Source organism: Pristiophorus japonicus, chromosome 32, assembly GCF_044704955.1.
Source record: "Pristiophorus japonicus isolate sPriJap1 chromosome 32, sPriJap1.hap1, whole genome shotgun sequence".
NCBI lineage: Eukaryota > Metazoa > Chordata > Chondrichthyes > Pristiophoridae > Pristiophorus > Pristiophorus japonicus.
Genome location: NC_092008.1, coordinates 9882809 through 9902595, shown reverse-complemented (window position 1 = coordinate 9902595; position 19787 = coordinate 9882809). Strand labels below are relative to the sequence as shown.

General features: G+C 59.3%; 1 protein-coding gene across 2 annotated transcripts in view; it reads right to left on the bottom strand.

Annotated features, from left to right (window-relative positions):
• Positions 1-19787, bottom strand: part of idh3g (isocitrate dehydrogenase (NAD(+)) 3 non-catalytic subunit gamma) — an 82915-nt gene that overhangs the window by 46885 nt on the left and 16243 nt on the right. For both annotated transcript variants that reach the window (XM_070868997.1, XM_070868998.1), the window contains 5 exons: positions 17587-17702; positions 14049-14109; positions 11300-11432; positions 7988-8121; positions 3184-3286 (listed from right to left, as the gene is read on the bottom strand). In XM_070868997.1, coding sequence (XP_070725098.1) covers positions 3184-3286; positions 7988-8121; positions 11300-11432; positions 14049-14109; positions 17587-17702 — 547 coding nt within the window. The remainder of the gene's footprint in view (positions 1-3183; positions 3287-7987; positions 8122-11299; positions 11433-14048; positions 14110-17586; positions 17703-19787) is intronic.

Genomic DNA, 19787 nt, shown 5'->3' with positions numbered 1-19787 from the left:
CCTCCCTATCTCTGTAACCTCCTCCAGCCCCTACACCCCTCCCTATCTCTGTAACCCCCTCCAGCCCCTACACCCCTCCCTATCTCTGTAACCTCCTCCAGCCCCTACACCCCTCCCTATCTCTGTAACCTCCTCCAGCCCCACAACCCCCCCCCCCCCCCGAGATGTCTGCACTCCTCTAACTCTGTCCTCCTGACCATCCCTGATTATAATCGCTCCACCATCGGTGGCCGTGCCTTCTGTTGCCTGGGCCCCAAGCTCTGGAACTCCCTCCCTAAACCTCTCCGCCTCTCTCTCCTCCTTCAAGACGCTCCTTAAAACCGACCTCTGTGACCCAGCTTTTGATCACCTGCGCTAATTTCTACTTATGTGCCTCGGGTCAGATGTTTAGCACGTAATACTCCTGTGAAGCGCCTTGGGACGTTTCGCTACGATAAAGGTGCTACGTAAATACAGGTTGTTGTTGTTAAATGCAGTGAACAAAGGTAAACGTTAGTATGAGAAGTACAAGTATAACACAGCTTTAGCAGCCTACACTGAAATTGGATCATGTGTGTTATAAAAGGCGCTAGTACACACTGGTGTTGTGAAGTGTGTGTCTGAGGAGCTCTCATGCAGGTTTTGTGTCGTACGAGTGAGCAAATAATCTGACGTTTCAAGCAACAAGATGAAAACATAGACAATAGGAGCAGGAGTCGGCCATTCGGCCCCTCGAGCCTGCACCATTCAATATGATCCTCTATCCCAACACCATATTCCCGCTTTCTCCCCATACCCCTTGATGCCTTTTGTGTCTAGAAATCGATCCATCTCCCTCTTAAATATATTCAGTGACTTGGCCTCCACAGCCTTCTGTGATAGAGAATTCCACAGGTTCACCTCCCTCGGAGTGAAAACATTTCTCCTCATCTCGCTCCTAAATTTCCTGCCCTGTATCCTGAGACTGTGACCCCTTGTTCTAGACTTCCCAGCCCCGGGGAAACATCCTCCCCGCATCCAGTCTGTCCAACCCCGTCAGAATTTTATACCTTTCGATGAGATCCCCTCTCATTCTTCTAAACTCCAGTGAATACAGGCCCAGTCGACCCAATCTCTCCTCATACGACAGTCCTGCCCTCCCAGGAATCAGTCTGGTGAACCTTCGCTGCACTCCCTCTATGGCAAGTATTTCCTTCCTAAGGAGACCAAAACTGCTCACAATACTCCAGGTGCGGTCTCACCAGGGCCCTGTATAACTGGAGTAAGACCTCCATGCTCCTGTACTCAAACCCTCTCGCAATGAAGGCCAACATACCATTGGCCTTCCTAACTGCTTGCTGCACCGGCATGTTTGTTGTCAATGACTGGTGTACAAGGACACCCAGGTCCCTCTGTACAAGGACACCCAGGTCCCTCTGTATATCCACACTTCCCAAGCCATCGCCATTTCAATAAAACATTGGGGCAGAATTTCCGATGTCCCCGGGGCCCGTATGAAGTTTCTACGGACCCGGGAATGCATCGGAAAAGCCGGTTTTCCGCCCATAATGCGCACGCACTGGAAACCAGCTTTTCCGATCTGTCAAGCCGGAGCTCGACAGATCCTGCACATCTTGGGAGCGAGGGCATTTGCTTGGGCACGATTGCGGGATTTACGCAAACGTCCTCAAAAATCTTGTGCCTGAAAAAGCTGGCACAGAGCCCACTGTTACAGGCGCAAGTGTTTTAAAGCACACTGAAACATATTAAAATAAAGCTATGAAAATATTTTATTGTTTATAAACCCTCCCCCCACTACGGTAAGTTTATTTTTAACCATAATTTTTTTTTTTTTTTTAAATCGGGGAAATATTTTATTTTTATAAGACATAATAACTTTGATTTCAATTAATTTTAAATATGTGTGGTCTGTTTTTTTATTAGTGTGTGTTTGGTTTTGTTCCCATTAATAGCACGGAGAACGGGTAGATACGTGAGCCTCAGCGCTATTAATGGGAACCTGTGAAATACATAGACACATAGAAACATAGAAACTAGGTGCAGGAGTAGGCCATTCGGCCCTTCGAGCCTGCACCACCATTCAATAAGATCATGGCTGATCATTCACCTCAGTACCCCATTCCTGCTTTCTCTCCATACCCCTTGATCCCTTTAGCCGTAAGGGCCACATCTAACTCCCTTTTCAATATATCTAACAAACTGGCTTCAACAACTTTCTGTGGTAGAGAATTCCACAGGTTCACAATTCTCTGGGTGAAGAAGTTTCTCCTCATCTCGGTCCTAAATGGCCTGCCCCTTATCCTTAGACTGTGACCCCTGGTTCTGGACTTCCCCAACATCGGGAACATTCTTCCTGCATCTAACCTGTCCAGTCCCGTCAGAATTTTATATGTTTCTATGAGATCCCCTCTCATTCTTCTAAACTCCAGTGAATATAAGCCCAGTCGATCCAGTCTTTCCTCATGTGTCAGTCCTGCCATCCCGGGAATCAGTCTGGTGAACCTTCGCTGCACTCCCTCAATAGCAAGAACGTCCTTCCTCAGATTAGGAGACTAAAACTGTACACAATATTCCAGGTGAGGCCTCACCAAGGCCCTGTACAACTGCAGTAAGACCTCCCTGCTCCTATACTCAAATCCCCTCGCTATGAAGGCCAACATGCCATTTGCCTTCTTCACCGCCTGCTATACCTGCATGCCAACTTTCAATGACTGATGTACCATGACACCCAGGTCTCGTTGCAGCTCCCCTTTTCCTAATCTGTCACCCGATTGGCTGAGCAGTCACACGTGACTGCACCTTCCGCATTGGGAAGGGAGCGCGCTTCACGGCGCGGGAGGAGAAGGCTTCCCCACGAGATCCAGGACACCTCCGAGACCACCAGGCACTTTCGTAAAAATTCTCCGGTCGGGGGGCAATTGCCCGCGGGAGGCCTCCGAGTGGAATTTTCGGGCCATTGTCCTCATGTTTTGCCGACCAAACGTCACATTTATCCCCGTTATACTGCATAAAACCCAACAAGAAAACAGTCCATTGGCAATTCAGAGCCTCCAAGCCAATCAGTGCTCACTCGCCCCCCCCCCCTCCCCCCCCAAATTCCCAGAGCGGGACACAGCACCCCCGTTGGAAGGTCCACTGTAGCCCCCACCGACCCCGAGGAGGAGGAGCACGCGGGGGGGGGGTGGGGGGGGTGAAGACGCCTACCTGCATTGTGGTGTTGTCCACGATCATACTGTCGAACTTGATGTCGGGGTAGCCCCCTGCTACCTCCTTGCAGCACTGCAGGAAAAGTCCGTCAGCGAGTTTCCTGAAATACAAGAGGGTGGCAACTTATTACCAGCCATCATCATCAGAGGCGGTCCCTCGAAGCGAGGGTGACTTGCTTCCACGTCAAAAAGGGATGAGTTCACAGGTGTTCCGATGAAGGACCTAATATTCCAGATCCCGAACTACATCCTGAAGGGTGGGAGATGCCTGTGGGTGGATCTTTTTAACGTGGGGTGACCGTTGTACACCAGCCACCACACGGGGCTTGACAGAGCGAGGTCTGGGTCCAGGGGCAAGGGTCAACCAGGACTACTGGAGACCAGCTCTGCTGCACGGACCCAGTGCGCCCACATATCGCACACAGTGTGGGCTGGGCCCGTGCTGTCCCTGGGCCCTCGGCTCTTCTGGGCCCCGATCACATCCCTCCACAGTCTCTCGCCGCTCCTTCGCCCCCCGACCTGGCCGCTCCTGCTGTACCTGCCCGCGCTCCAATCACCGACCTGGATCTTGGTGACGTCACGCTTTGTCGCCCTCCTGCAGCAGCTCGCGCCGCTCCCCGGAGTGGTACACCCCCACGCCGCTCCCCGGAGTGGTACACCCCCACGCCGCTCCCCGGAGTGGTACACCCCCAACGCCGCTCCCCGGAGTGGGACACCCCCACGCCGCTCCCCGGAGTGGTACACCCCCACGCCGCTCCCCGGAGTGGTACACCCCCACGCCGCTCCCCGGAGTGGTACACCCCCACGCCGCTCCCCGGAGTGGTACACCCCCAACGCCGCTCCCCGGAGTGGCACCCCCCCCCCCCCCCCCCCCACGCCGCTCCCCGGAGTGGTACACTCCCACGCCGCTCCCCGGAGTGGCACCCCCCCCCCCCCCCCCCCCACGCCGCTCCCCGGAGTGGTACGCCCCCCGCACGCCGCTCCCCGGAGTGGTACGCCCCCCCCCACGCCGCTCCCCGGAGTGGTACGCCCCCCCCCACGCCGCTCCCCGGAGTGGTACACCCCCGACGCCGCTCCCTGGAGTGGTACACCCCCACGCCGCTCCCCGGAGTGGTACGCCCCCACGCCGCTCCCCGGAGTGGTACGCCCCCCCCCACGCCGCTCCCCGGAGTGGTACGCCCCCACGCCGCTCCCCGGAGTGGTACACCCCCCACGCCGCTCCCCGGGGTGGTACACCCCCACGCTGCTCCCCGGGGTGGTACACCCCCCACGCTGCTCCCCGGGGTGGTACACCCCCACGCCGCTCCCCGGGGTGGTACACCCCCCACGCCGCTCCCCGGAGTGGTACACCCCCACGCCGCTCCCCGGAGTGGTACACCCCCCACGCCGCTCCCTGGTGTGGTACACCCCCCACGCCGCTCCCCGGAGTGGTACACCCCCACGCCGCTCCCCAGAGTGGTACACCCCCCACGCCGCTCCCCGGAGTGGTACACCCCCACGCCGCTCCCCAGAGTGGTACACCCCCCACGCCGCTCCCCGGAGTGGTACACCCCCCACGCCGCTCCCCGGAGTGGTACACCCCCACGCCGCTCCCCAGAGTGGTACACCCCCACGCCGCTCCCCAGAGTGGTACACCCCCCACGCCGCTCCCCGGAGTGGTACACCCCCACGCCGCTCCCCAGAGTGGTACACCCCCCACGCCGCTCCCTGGTGTGGTACACCCCCCACGCCGCTCCCCGGAGTGGTACACCCCCACGCCGCTCCCCAGAGTGGTACACCCCCTACGCCGCTCCCCGGAGTGGTACACCCCCACGCCGCTCCCCGGATGGCCCCGACCTGCCGCTGGGTGTTCTCACGCAGGTCGGGGTCTCCACACTGCGGTGTCTCTCTGTCGGAGCTCCCCTGCTCCTCTTCAAATCCCTTGCAAGGCAAGATTTAATCAGCAGCATAAAAGGAGAGAGAGTTGGGGAGGTTGCAAGAGGGAATTCCAGGTATTTGGTCATAAGAAATAGGAGCAGGAGTCGGCCATTCGGCCCCTCGAGCCTGCTCCGCCATTTAATACGATCATGGCTGATCCGATCATGGACTCAGCTCCACTTCCCTGCCCACTCCCCGTAAACCTCGACTGCCCTATCCTTCAAAAATCTGTCGATCTCCGCCTAAAATTTATTCAATGACCCAGCCTCCACAGCTCTTTGGGGCACAGATTTACAACCCTCCGAGAGAAGAAATTCCTCCTCATCTCAGTTTTAAATGGGCGGCCCCTTATTCTGAAACTATGTCCCCTAGTTCTAGTCTCCCCCACGAGGGGAAACATCCTCCCTGCAACCACCCTGTCAAACCACCCCAGAATCTTATATGTTTCAATAAGGTCACCCTTCATTCTTCTAAACTCCAATGAGTATAGGCCAAGCTATACCTATAGGTCCTAATGTTAACTCGCACTGACTCCAGCTCACCCATCACCTCCTGTGCCCAGTGTCCTGACTCGCACTGAGTCCCACTCACCCATCACCCCCTGTGCTCACTGCCCCGTGCCTTAACTCGCACCGAGTCCCGCTCACCCATCACCTCCTGTGCTCACTGCCCCGTGTCCTAACTCGCACCGAGTCCCGCTCACCCATCACCCCCTGTGCTCACTGACCCGTGTCCTAACTCGCACCGAGTCCCACTCACCCATCACCCCCTGTGCTCACTGACCCGTGTCCTAACTCGCACCGAGTCCCGCTCACCCATCACCCCCTGTGCTCACTGCCCCGTGCCTTAACTCGCACCGAGTCCCACTCACCCATCACCATCTGTGCTCACTGACCCCGTGTCCTAACTCGCACCGAGTCCCGCTCACCCATCACCCCCTGTGCTCACTGACCCCGTGTCCTAACTCGCACCGAGTCCCACTCACCCATCACCCCCTGTGCTCGCTGCCCCGTGTCCTAACTCGCACCGAGTCCCGCTCACCCATCACCCCCTGTGCTCACTGACCTACATTGGCTCCTGTTAAGCAACTCCTCCATTTCAAATTTCTCCATCCTCGGGTTCAAACCCCTCTGTGTCCCTCATCCCCTCCCTATCTCTGTAACCTCCTCCAGCCCCTACACCCCTCCCTATCTCTGTAACCTCCTCCAGCCCCTACACCCCTCCCTATCTCTGTAACCTCCTCCAGCCCCTACACCCCTCCCTATCTCTGTAACCTCCTCCAGCCCCTACACCCCTCCCTATCTCTGTAACCTCCTCCAGCCCCTACACCCCTCCCTATCTCTGTAACCTCCTCCAGCCCCTACACCCCTCCCTATCTCTGTAACCTCCTCCAGCCCCACAACCCTCCGAGATCCCTGCGCTCCTCTAATTCTGGCCTCTTGCCCATCCCCCAATTTCCATCGCTCCGCCATCGGTGGCCGTGCCTTCTGTTGCCTGGGCCCCAAGCTCTGGAACTCCCTCCCTAAACCTCCCTGCCTCTCTCTCCTCCTTTAAGATGCTCTGAAAAACCTACAATCCCAGAGTGTCCTGGGCCAATATTTATCCCTCAATCAACACAAAAAAACCAGTGCTGTGTTTGGGAGCTTGCTGTGCACAAATTGGCTGCTGTGTTTCCCACAATACAACAGTGACTACAGCTACAAGCTCTGGAACTCGCTGCCTAAACCTCTCCGCCTCTCTCTCCTCCTTGAAGACACTCCTTAAAACCGATCTCTTTGACCCAGCTTTTGGTCATCTGTCCCGAATATCTCCTTACGTGGCTGTGTGTCAGATTTTGCCTGATAACGCTCCTGTGATGCCGCAAACCCAAACAGTCACCACTTTGGATTGGCAACGACCTTACCGCCCTCCCTCTCATCCCGCATCCACGGCATGGTGACAGGAGGCACCGCTCAGCCCAGGCCCGTGCTGCCACGATACACGCCGCAGGTCAGTCCTACGGTGTCTGCTGTAAGTGCTCCCTCAGTACCGCCCCTCCGACAGTGCGGCACACCCTCAGTACTGCCCCTCCAACAGTGCGGCACTCCCTCAGTACTGCCCCTCCGACAGTGTGGCACACCCTCAGTACCGCCCCTCCGACAGTGCGGTGCTCCCTCAGTACTGCCCCTCCGACAGTGCGGCGCTCCCTCAGTACCGCCCCTCCGACAGTGCGGCGCTCCCTCAGTACTGCCCCTCCAACAGTGTGCCGCTCCCTCAGTACTGCCCCTCCGACAGTGCGGTGCTCCCTCAGTTCCGCCCCTCCGACAGTGCAGCGCTCCCTCAGTACTGCCCCTCCGACAGTGCGGTGCTCCCTCAGTTCCGCCCCTCCGACAGTGCAGCGCTCCCTCAGTTCCGCCCCTCCGACAGTGCAGCGCTCCCTCAGTACTGCCCCTCCGACAGTGCGGCACTTCCTCAGTACTGCCCCTCCGACAGTGCAGCGCTCCCTCAGTACTGCCCCTCCGACAGTGCAGCGCTCCCTCAGTACTGCCCCTCCGACAGTGCGGCGCTCCCTCAGTACCGCCCCTCCGACAGTGCGGAGCTCCCTCAGTACTACCCCTCCGACAGTGCGGCGCTCCCTCAGTACTGCCCCTCCGACAGTGCGGGGCTCCCTCAGTACTGCCCCTCCGACAGTGCGGCGCTCCCTCAGTACTGCCCCTCCGACAGTGCGGCGCTCCCTCAGTACTGCCCCTCCGACAGTGCGGCGCTCCCTCAGTACTGCCCCTCCGACAGTGCGGCGCTCCCTCAGTACTGCCCCTCCGACAGTGCGGCGCTCCCTCAGTACTGCCCCTCCGACAGTGCGGCGCTCCCTCAGTACTGCCCCTCCGCCAGCGCGGCACTCTACCTACATGATGTTGGCTTTGTGTACGGCAGTGATCTTGCTGCGGCCCCTGGCCCGGGCGAGTTCGAAGGCATACTCTGCGATGCGCGTTGAGTTGTGCTTGGTGATGATCTTCAGACTCTCCACCACCCCCGTCACACTCTGAGGACAACACAGGCAGACGTGTGGTCACTGCTGGGACGTAGGCAACGCAAATTGACGCAGAGAAAGATCCCACCAACACCCAACGTGACAAACGAGCGGATGCTGCAAGTTTATAAAAGTGAGGATAAATATAGGCCCCCCGGACACCGGAGAGAAACAGGAGGAGGCTGTTCAGCCCCTTGGGCCTGTCGCGTTGTTCAATCAGATCATGTCTTAACCCGCCGCCACTCCACAACCCTCACTACCCTCAGCCAACAAAACTCGATCCACCTCAATTTCAAAATGTTCAATTGCACTCCAGCCAACAGCCCTGTGCGTGAAGGTCTGGCTCAAATTTTAAGAGGTGCACACACACACTCGCATCCCCCCCCCCCCCCGACCCCCCTCGCACACGCAACCCCACACACACTCCCCCCCCCCTCACACACGCACTCACCCCCCCCCTCACACACACACTCGCATCCCCCCCGACCCCCCTCGCACACGCAACCCCACACACACTCCCCCCCCCTCACACACGCACTCACCCCCCCCCCACACACACCCATTCCCCCCCCCACACACACACACTCACCCCCCCCCCTCACACATACACTTCCCCCCCCTCCTCACACACGCACTCACCCCCCCCCACACACACACCCATTCCCCCCCCCACACACACACTTCCCCCCCCTCACACACGCACTCCCCCCCCCCCTCACACACGCACTCACCCCCCCCCCACACACACCCATTCCCCCCCCCCACACACACCCATTCCCCCCCCCCACACACACACACTCACCCCCCCCTCACACACGCACTCCCCCCCCCTCACACACGCACTCCCCCCCCCCCCTCACACACGCACTCCCCCCCCCTCACACACGCACTCACCCCCCCCTCACACACGCACTCCCCCCCCCTCACACACGCACTCCCCCCCCCTCACACACGCACTCACCCCCCCCTCACACACGCACTCACCCCCCCCTCACACACGCACTCACCCCCCCCTCACACACGCACTCCCCCCCCCCCTCACACACGCACTCCCCCCCCCCTCACACACGCACTCCCCCCCCCCCCTCACACACGCACTCCCCCCCCCCTCACACACGCACTCACCCCCCCCTCACACACGCACTCCCCCCCCCCTCACACACGCACTCACCCCCCCCCTCACACACGCACTCACCCCCCCCCTCGCACACGCACTCCCCCCCTCGCACACGCACTCCCCACCCCCAGACACACGCACTCCCCCCCTCGCACACGCACTCCCCCCTCGCACACGCACTCCCCCCCTCGCACACGCACTCCCCCCCTCGCACACGCACTCCCCCCCTCGCACACGCACTCCCCCCCTCGCACACGCACTCCCCCCCTCGCACACGCACTCCCCCCTCGCACACGCACTCCCCCCCTCGCACACGCACTCCCCCCTCGCACACGCACTCCCCCCCTCGCACACGCACTCCCCCCCTCGCACACGCACTCCCCCCCCTCGCACACGCACTCCCCCCCCTCGCACACGCACCCCCCCCCTCGCACACGCACTCCCCCCCTCGCACACGCACCCCCCCCCGCACACGCACTCCCCCCCTCCGCACACGCACTCCCCCCCCTCGCACACGCACTTCCCCCCTCGCACACGCACTCCCCCCTCCCCCCCTCGCACACGCACTCCCCCCCCCTCGCACTCCCCCCCCCCTCGCACACGCACTCCCCCCCTCGCACACGCACTCCCCCCCTCCCCCCCTCGCACACGCACCCCCCCCTCCGCACACGCACTCCCCCCCTCCGCACACGCACTCCCCCCCCTCGCACACGCACTCCCCCCCTCGCACACGCACTCCCCCCCCTCGCACACGCACTCCCCCCCCTCGCACACGCACTCCCCCCCCTCGCACACGCACTCCCCCCCCTCGCACACGCACTCCCCCCCTCGCACACGCACCCCCCCCTCCGCACACGCACTCCCCCCCTCCGCACACGCACTCCCCCCCCCTCGCACTCCCCCCCCCCTCGCACACGCACTCCCCCCTCGCACACGCACTCCCCCCCCTCCCCCCTCGCACACGCACCCCCCCCTCCGCACACGCACTCCCCCCTCCGCACACGCACTCCCCCCCTCCGCACACGCACTCCCCCCCCTCGCACACGCACTCCCCCCCCTCGCACACGCACTCCCCCCCTCGCACACGCACTCCCCCCCCTCGCACACGCACTCCCCCCCCTCGCACACGCACTCCCCCCCCTCGCACACGCACTCCCCCCCTCGCACACGCACTCCCCCCCCCCTTCGCACACTCTCACTACCCCCCCCCCTCGCACACTCACTCCCCCCCCTCGCACACGCACCCCCCCTCCGCACACGCACTCCCCCACCCCCCTCCGCACACGCACTCCCGCACACCATCCCCCCCCCCCTCGCACACTCACTCCCCCCTCGCACACGCCCCCCCCCTCCGCACACGCACTCCCCCCCTCCGCACACGCACTCCCCCCCCCCTCCGCACACGCACTCCCCCCCTCCGCACACGCACTCCCCCCTCCCGCACACGCACTCCCCCCCCCCTCCCGCACACGCACTCCCCCCCCTCCCGCACACGCACTCCCCCCTCCCGCACACGCACTCCCCCCCTCTCCCGCACACGCACTCCCCCCCCTCCCGCACACGCACTCCCCCCCCTCCCGCACACGCACTCCCCCCCTCTCCCGCACACGCACTCCCCCCCTCCCGCACACGCACTCCCCCCCCCTCCCGCACACGCACTCCCCCCCCCTCCGCACACGCACTCCCCCCCTCCCCGCACGCACACTTCACACACCTCCCCCTCACACACTCCCCCTCACACACTCCCCTCACACACACCTCCAACACTCCCCCTCACACACTCCCCCTCACACACTCCCCCTCACACACTCCCCCTCACACACTCCCCCTCACACACTCCCCCTCACACACACTCCCCCTCACACACTCACACACTCCCCCTCACACACTCCCCCTCGCACACTCACACACTCCCCCTCGCACACTCACACACTCCCCCTCGCACACTCACACACTCCCCTCGCACACTCACACACTCCCCCTCGCACCCTCACACACTCCCCCTCGCACCCTCACACACTCCCCCTCGCACCCTCACACACTCCCCCTCAGTGAGCTGCCCGTGTTACTCACCTCGTGCTCCAGGTTGCTGTACTCTCCCTCGGTGTTCTCGCGGATGATGAGGATGTCGATGTCCTTGTGCCGAGTCTGCACGCCTGGCAGGCTCTGGCAGTGGATCACGTTGGCGTAAAGGTCCAGACTCGTCCTAACCATGGCAACAGGGGGCAAAGAGGCAAGTCAGGCGGCTGTTATGGGGGGGGGGGGAGGGGGGGTGATGATCTCCGACCCCATACATCGGTCCGCCCACATACCTACACCAACGAGTTCGCTTGAAACCCACCTCCCACACAGCTCGGTGCTGCTGGCACAATCTTCAGCACCACGCATCAGGGAACCACAATCGGACACCACAGGAGGAAGCCTCTCAGCCCCTCGAGCCCCGTGCTGTGCCGGCTCGGTGACAGAGCGACCCCAATCAGTCCCACACTCCCCCCCCCCCCCTGCCCTTTCCCCACAGCCCCGGCACATTTCTCCTCCCAGTATTTATCCAATTCCCGGTTTGAAAGTCACGATTGAATCTGCTCCGACCGAGCTTTCAGGCAGCGCGTTCCCGATCACAACAACTCGCTGCGTAAACACATTCTCCCCCCCATCTCCCCCTCTGGTTCCATCGCCGATTATCGTCAATCTGTGTCCCTCTGGTTACCCACCCTCCTGCCCCCCCCCGGGGAACAGCTTCTCCCGATCCACTCGATCAAAAACCCCTCGTCATTGTGAACACCTCGATTAAATCTCCCCTCAACCTTCTCTGCTCCGAGGAGAACAACCCCGGCTTCTCCAGTCTCTCCCCGTCACTGAAGGCCCTCATCCCCCGGGACCATTCTGGTCAATCTCCCTCTCCAAGGCCTTCACATCCTCCCTAAATTGGACACAATATTCCAGCTCAGGCCTAACCTGATATATATAAAAGCTTTAGCACAACTTACACAAACTGATTAGAATTCGGACAAAAACTACGAACATGAACTGAAAGAGGGGAACAGGATTGCGAGTACACCCCTCCCTCCCAACGGCGAGTGAGTGCCCCCAGCCGGCAGGGGTCTGAGAGTCACACCTGCCGATCGCTGCAGACTCGCCCATATAACTTGCCGAGGGGCTGACTGGCGACTGGGGGGGGGGCTTAATTTGCCTGCTGAGGGAAATGAGCTGGGGAGGGGGGGGGGCGCGGGGAAGGTGCAATAATAGCCAAGCTCCCTGCTCCCAAACCTTGGTTTCAATGCGGCTTTGGGGCGTTTCTGCGATGCACCAAGCGGTCAAATAGCCAGCCAAATCTCACTGATCTGCAAAGTAAGATGAAGAAGCTCTGCTTGTGGGGGGGGGGGGGGGAGGGTTGGAGCAAGGAGTGATCGTTAACTCTCTGAGCTCAGGATCAGAAGCGGGACACAGAACGGGCGGGATTGGCTTTCTCCCCCCCCCCCCGCACTCCACCACCACACTGTCACTCAGTGACCCCTCTCCCCCAGCACCCTGTGTTACTGACTGTATCTGTACTGATGTTAATCCAGCTCCCTCACACTGTCACTCAGTAACCTCTCCCCCAGCGCCCTGTGTTACTGACTGTATCTGTACTGATGTTAATCCAGCTCCCTCACACTGTCACTCAGTAACCCCTCTCCCCCAGCGCCCTGTGTTACTGACTGTATCTGTACTGATGTTAATCCAGCTCCCTCACACTGTCACCCAGTAACCCCTCTCCCCCAGCACCCTGTGTCACTGACTGTATCTGTACTGATGTTAATCCAGCTCCCTCACACTGTCACTCAGGGGAGGACATGCACTTTACCCGCGCTGGGAGTACAACCAGCGATCTCCATGTGGCCTGTGCGATACTCTAGCTGGAAGATGTGGGTGCAACACAGGCAGGGTCACTTATTTCCACCATTGACGCATTCCCAGTGTCACTGTGGCATATCCAGCACGATCAAAACCCTCGCTCCTGCCTCTCTCAACTCATCACTCCAACACTCCCAACTCAGGCCTCCTCACCTCACCTCAAAGCCACTCGATTAGATTCCAGCCTGTAACTCACTCCCGGGTATCTGTTATTCTATATATAAACCCCCCGAACCCCTCGATTAGATCCCAGCCTGTAACTCACTCCCGGGTATCTGTTATTCTATATATAAACCCCCCCGAACCCCTCGATTAGATCCCAGCCTGTAACTCACTCCCAGGTATCTGTTATTCTATATATAAACCCCCCCGAACCCCTCGATTAGATCCCAGCCTGCAACTCACTCCCGGGTATCCGTTATTCTATATATAAACCCCCCGAACCCCTCGATTAGATTCCAGCCTGTAACTCACTCCCGGGTATCCGTTATTCTATATATAAACCCCCCGAACCCCTCGATTAGATTCCAGCCTGTAACTCACTCCCGGGTATCCGTTATTGTATATATAAACCCCCCCGAACCCCTCGATTAGATTCCAGCCAGTAACTCACTCCCGGGTATCCGTTATTGTATATATAAACCCCCCCGAACCCCTCGATTAGATTCCAGCCTGTAACTCACTCCCGGGTATCGGTTATTCTATATATAAACCCCCCCGAACCCCTCGATTAGATTCCAGCCTGTAACTCACTCCCGGGTATCGGTTATTCTATATATAAACCCCCGAACCCCTCGATTAGATTCCAGCCTGTAACTCACTCCCGGGTATCGGTTATTCTATATATAAACCCCCGAACCCCTCGATTAGATTCCAGCCTGTAACTCACTCCCGGGTATCGGTTATTCTATAGATAAAATGGACTTACCGCAGTAAGTTATTGCTGGACTTGTGCGACGGGGGCATGTTGTGGTTGGTCTCGATGTTCCCTGCGTTAGAGACGAGGTACAGTTGGGAAAAGTGTTTTCACAATAAATTTTAAACAATCTTGAGAAGATTTTGAACGTGACAAAAGCAAATTTCACATCCAAAGGGAATATTTAAAGTCAAGATGTTGCTAACCTGTTTTACCTGACTTACTGCGAGGTGAACCATGGGCGAATAGCCAGGACAGGAAAGGTATGTCACACATTGTAATGTTACTTTCGGTGCCAGAGCTCGAATGTCTGCAGTGCCTGAGCGACTCACAAACAACAACAACTTATATTTACATAGCGCCTTTAACATAGTGAAACATCCCAAGGTGCTGTGCAGGAGTGTCGGGATAGAAATTTGACACCAAGCCGCCCAAGTAGAAATTCGCGCAGGTGACCAAAAGCTGGGTCAAAGAGGTCGGTTTTCAGGAGCGTCTTGAAGGTGGAAAGAGAGGCGGAGAGGTTTATAAGAACATAAGAAAATAGGAGCAGGCATCGGCCATACGGCCCCTCGAGCCTGCTCCGCCATTTAATACGATCATGGCTGATCCGATCATGGACTCAGCTCCACTTCCCTGCCCGCCCCCTTATCCCCTTATCAGTTAAGAAACTGTCGATCTCTGTCTTAAATATATTCAATGTCCCGGCTTCCACAGCTCTCTGAGGCAGCGAATTCCACAGATTTACAACCCTCTGAGAAGAAATTTCTCCTCATCTCAGTTTTAAATGGGCGGCCCCTTATTCTAAGACCATGCCCCCTAGTTCTAGTCTCCCCCATCAGTGGAAACATCCTCTCTGCATCCACCTTGTCATCATCTTATACGTTTCGATAAGATCACCTGAATTCCAATGAGTAGAGGCCCAATCTCCTCAACCTTTCCTCATAAGTCAACCCCCTCATCCCCGGAATGAACCGAGTGAACCTTCTCTGAACTGCCTCCAAAGCAAGTATATCCTTTCGTAAATATGGAAACCAAAACTGCACGCAGTACTCCAGGTGTGGCCTCACCAATACCCTGTATAACTGGAGCAAGACTTCCCTGCTTTTATACTCCATCCCCTTTGCAATAAAGGCCAAGATACCATTGGCCCTTCCTGATCACTTGCTGTACCTGCATACTAACCTTTTGTGTTTCATGCACAAGTACCCCCAGGTCCCGCTGTACTGCAGCACTTTGCAATCTTTCTCCATTTCAATAATAACTTGCTCTTTGATTTTTTTTCTGCCAAAGTGCATGACCTCACACTTTCCAACATTATACTCCATCTGACAAATTTTTGCCCACTCACTGAGCCTGTCTATGTCCTTTAGGCAGGGGGTTCCAGAGCTTGGGGCCCAGGCAACAGAAGGCACAGCCACCGATGGTGGAGCGATTATTATCAGGGATGCTCAAGAGGGCAGAATTCGAGGAGCACAGACATCTCGATGAGGTTGTGAGGCTGGAGGAGATTACAGATATAGGGAGGGGCGAGGGCCATGGAGGGACTTGTAAACAAGGATGAGAGTTTTGAAAATTGAGGCGTTGCTTAACCAGGAGCCAATGTAGGTCAGGGAGCACAGGGGGTGATGGGTGAGTGGGACTCGGTGCGAGTTAGGACACGGGGCAGTGAGCACAGCGGGTGATGGGTGAGTGGGACTCGGTGCGAGTTAGGACACGGGGTCAGTGAGCACAGGGGGTGATGGGTGAGAGGGACTCGGTGCGAGTTAGGACACGGGGCAGCGAGCACAGGGGGTGATGGGTGAGTGGGACTCGGTGTGAGTTAGGACACGGGGCAGTGAGCACAGCGGGTGATGGGTGAGCGGGACTCGGTGCGAGTTAGGACACGGGGTCAGTGAGCACAGGGGGTGATGGGTGAGCGGGACTGGATGCGAGTTAGGACACGGGTCAGTGAGCACAGGGGGGGATGGGTGAGCGGGACTCTGTGCGAGTTAGGACACGGGGCAGTGAGCACAGGGGGTGATGGGTGAGTGGGACTTGGTGCGAGGTAGGACACGGGGCAGTGAGCACAGGGGGAGTTGGGTGAGTGGGACTCGGTGCGAGTTAGGACACGGGGCAGCGAGCACAGGGGGTGATGGGTGAGTGGGACACGGTGTGAGTTAGGACACGGGGGCAGTGAGCACAGGGAGTGATGGGTGAGCGGGACTCGGTGCGAGTTAGGACACGGTTTTGGATCACCTCGAGTTTACGTCGGGTAGAATGTGGGAGGCCAGCCAGGAGTGTGTCGGAATAGTCAAGTCTGGAGGTAACAAAGGCACGGATGAGGGCTTCAGCAGCGGATGAGCTGAGGCAGGGGGCGGAGACGGGCGATGTTACGGAGGGGGAAACAGGCGGGTTTAGTTATGCTGGGGATATGTGGCCGGAAGCTCATCTCGGGGTCAGATACACCGAGGTTGCGAACAGTCTGGTTCAGCCTCAGACAGAAGTTGGGGAGAGGGAGGGAGTCAGTGGCTGGGGAACATGGGCCTGGGGGTCTGTGATTTGCAAGTGAGCTCTGCTTTTGAGAATGCACAGCGACTGCACATTTCAGTTGTAAAGGGACATGCAGCATCATCATCATAGACAGCCCCTCGGGATCGAGGAAGACTTGCTTCCACTCTTAACACGAGTCCTCATGTGGCTGAACAGTCCAATACGGGAGCCACAGTCCCTGTCACAGGTGGGACAGACAGTGGTTGAGGGAAGGGGAGGGTGGGACTGGTTTGCCGCACGCTCCTTCCGCTGCCTGCGCTTGGTTTCTGCACGCTCTCGGCGACGAGACTCGAGGGGAGTGTGCGACCCACCAAGCCACGGCTGAGAGAGGTGGTGGACCGTGGCTGCAGTGTGCACCGTCCACAAGATGCACCGCGGCAACTCGCCAAGGCTTCTTCGGCAGCACCTCCCAAACCCGCGACCTCTACCCGCCTAGAAGGTCAAGGGCAGCAGGTCCATGGGAACACCACCCCCTCCACGTTCCCCTCCCAGTCACACACCATCCCTCGACTTGGAAATATATCGGCCGTTCCTCCATCGTCGCTGGGTCACAATCCTGGAACTCCCTCCCTATTAGCACTGTGGGAGCACCTTCACCACACGGACTGCAGCGGTTCAAGAAGGCGGCTCACCCCCACCTTCTCAAGGGGCCATTAGGGATGGGCAATAAATGCCGGGCTTGCCAGCGATGCCCACATCCCGAGAACAATATTTACAACCTTGAAATATTTACCATCATATGCTGCTCTCACCTGTAAGTGGCTACATTCCTTAAAAGTGTAATTACGCCCTCAATAGATTATTTGAGTGCCAACTGTTGTTAAGCAGGTAAAGGCAGCGGCCATTTTGTGGCGGCCATTTTACAGCAGCCATTTTGTGGCGGCCATTTTGCTCACCGCAAGGTCACGCAAACAAGATGGCCGCCAGGTGTCAGTGCATTGGGAGCACCAGCCTCAAACCAAGAGCGGGACTTGAACCCACGGCACACTGGCTCGGCGCATCCCCCGGCGACGACACTCACCCTTCAGCGCCACGCGGTTCCTCCGGATGGCGGTGAGGGCGCCCTCGATTCCGGCCTTGTTGTCCAGCGCAGGATGGACATCCACCACCTCGAAGTCAACCGGCACGCAGGCGCACCTGAGGCGGGGAATGAAAAGGGGGGGGGGGCGTCAGACATTGTTAACAGCGCTGCCCCCGAGCGCTGCTGAAAGCAGCTTCTGGAGCCACTGTCCTCTCTCAACTCGACTATTCCAACGCTCTCCTGGCCGGCCTCCCATCTTCCACCCTCAGTAAACTAGAGCTCATCCAAAACTCGTCTCCTAACTCTCACTGTGTCCCGCTCACCCATCACCCCGTGTGCTCGCTGACTCCGTGTACTAACTCGCACCGAGCCCCGTTCACCCATCACCCCCTGTGCTCACTGCCCCGTGTCCTAACTCACACCGAGTCCCGCTCACCCATCACCCCCTGTGCTCACTGCCCCGTGTCCTAACTCGCACCCAGTCCCACTCACCCATCACCCCCTGTGCTCGCTGACTCCGTGTACTAACTCGCACCGAGCCCCGCTCACCCATCACCCCCTGTGCTCACTGACCCGTGTCCTAACTCACACCGAGTCCCGCTCACCCATCACCCCCTGTGCTCACTGCCCCGTGTCCTAACTCGCACCGAGTCCCACTCACCCATCACCCCCTGTGCTCACTGCCCCGTGTACTAACTCACACCCAGTCCCACTCACCCATCACCCCCTGTGCTCACTGCCCCGTGTCCTAACTCGCACCCAGTCCCACTCACCCATCACCCCCTGTGCTCACTGACCCGTGTCCTAACTCGCACCGAGTCCCACTCACCCATCACCCCCTGTGCTCACTGACCCCGTGTCCTAACTCGCACCGAGTCCCACTCACCCATCACCCCCTGTGCTCACTGTCCCCGTGTCCTAACTCGCACCGAGTCCCACTCACCCATCACCCCCTGTGCTCACTGCCCAGTGTCCTAACTCACACCCAGTCCCACTCACCCATCACCCCCTGTGCTCACTGCCCCGTGTCCTAACTCGCACCCAGTCCCACACACCCATCACCCCCTGTGCTCACTGACCCGTGTCCTAACTCGCACCGAGTCCCACTCACCCATCACCCCCTGTGCTCACTGACCCCGTGTCCTAACTCGCACCGAGTCCCACTCACCCATCACCCCCTGTGCTCACTGACCCCGTGTCCTAACTCGCACCGAGTCCCACTCACCCATCACCCCGTGGTCACTGACCCCGTGTCCTAACTCGCACCGAGTCCCGCTCACCCATCACCTCCTGTACTCACTCGCACCGAGTCCCACTCACCCATCACTCCCTGCCCCGTGTCCTAACTCGCACCGAGTCCCACTCACCCATCACTCCCTGCCCCGTGTCCTAACCCGCACCGAGTCCCGCTCACCCATCACCCCCTGTGCTCACTGCCCCGTGTCCTAACTCGCACCGAGTCCCGCTCACCCATCACCCCCTGTGCTCACTGCCCCGTGTCCTAACTCGCACCGAGTCCCGCTCACCCATCACCCCCTGTGCTCGCTGACCGACACTGGCTCCCGGTCCGGCAACGCCTCGATTTTTAAATTCTCCTTCCTAGTGTTCAAATCCCTCCATGGCCTTCTTGCCCCTCCCTAACTCTGTAACCCCCTCCAGCCCTCCCTATCTCTGTAACCTCCAAAAACTCTGCTGCCCCCGTGTCCTAACTTACACCGAGTCCCACTCACCCATCACCCCCTGTGCTCACTGCCCCGTGTACTAACTCACACCCAGTCCCACTCACCCATCACCCCCTGTGCTCACTGCCCCGTGTCCTAACTCGCACCCAGTCCCACTCACCCATCACCCCCTGTGCTCACTGACCCGTGTCCTAACTCGCACCGAGTCCCACTCACCCATCACCCCCTGTGCTCACTGACCCCGTGTCCTAACTCGCACCGAGTCCCACTCACCCATCACCCCCTGTGCTCACTGTCCCCGTGTCCTAACTCGCACCGAGTCCCACTCACCCATCACCCCCTGTGCTCACTGCCCAGTGTCCTAACTCACACCCAGTCCCACTCACCCATCACCCCCTGTGCTCACTGCCCCGTGTCCTAACTCGCACCCAGTCCCACTCACCCATCACCCCCTGTGCTCACTGACCCGTGTCCTAACTCGCACCGAGTCCCACTCACCCATCACCCCCTGTGCTCACT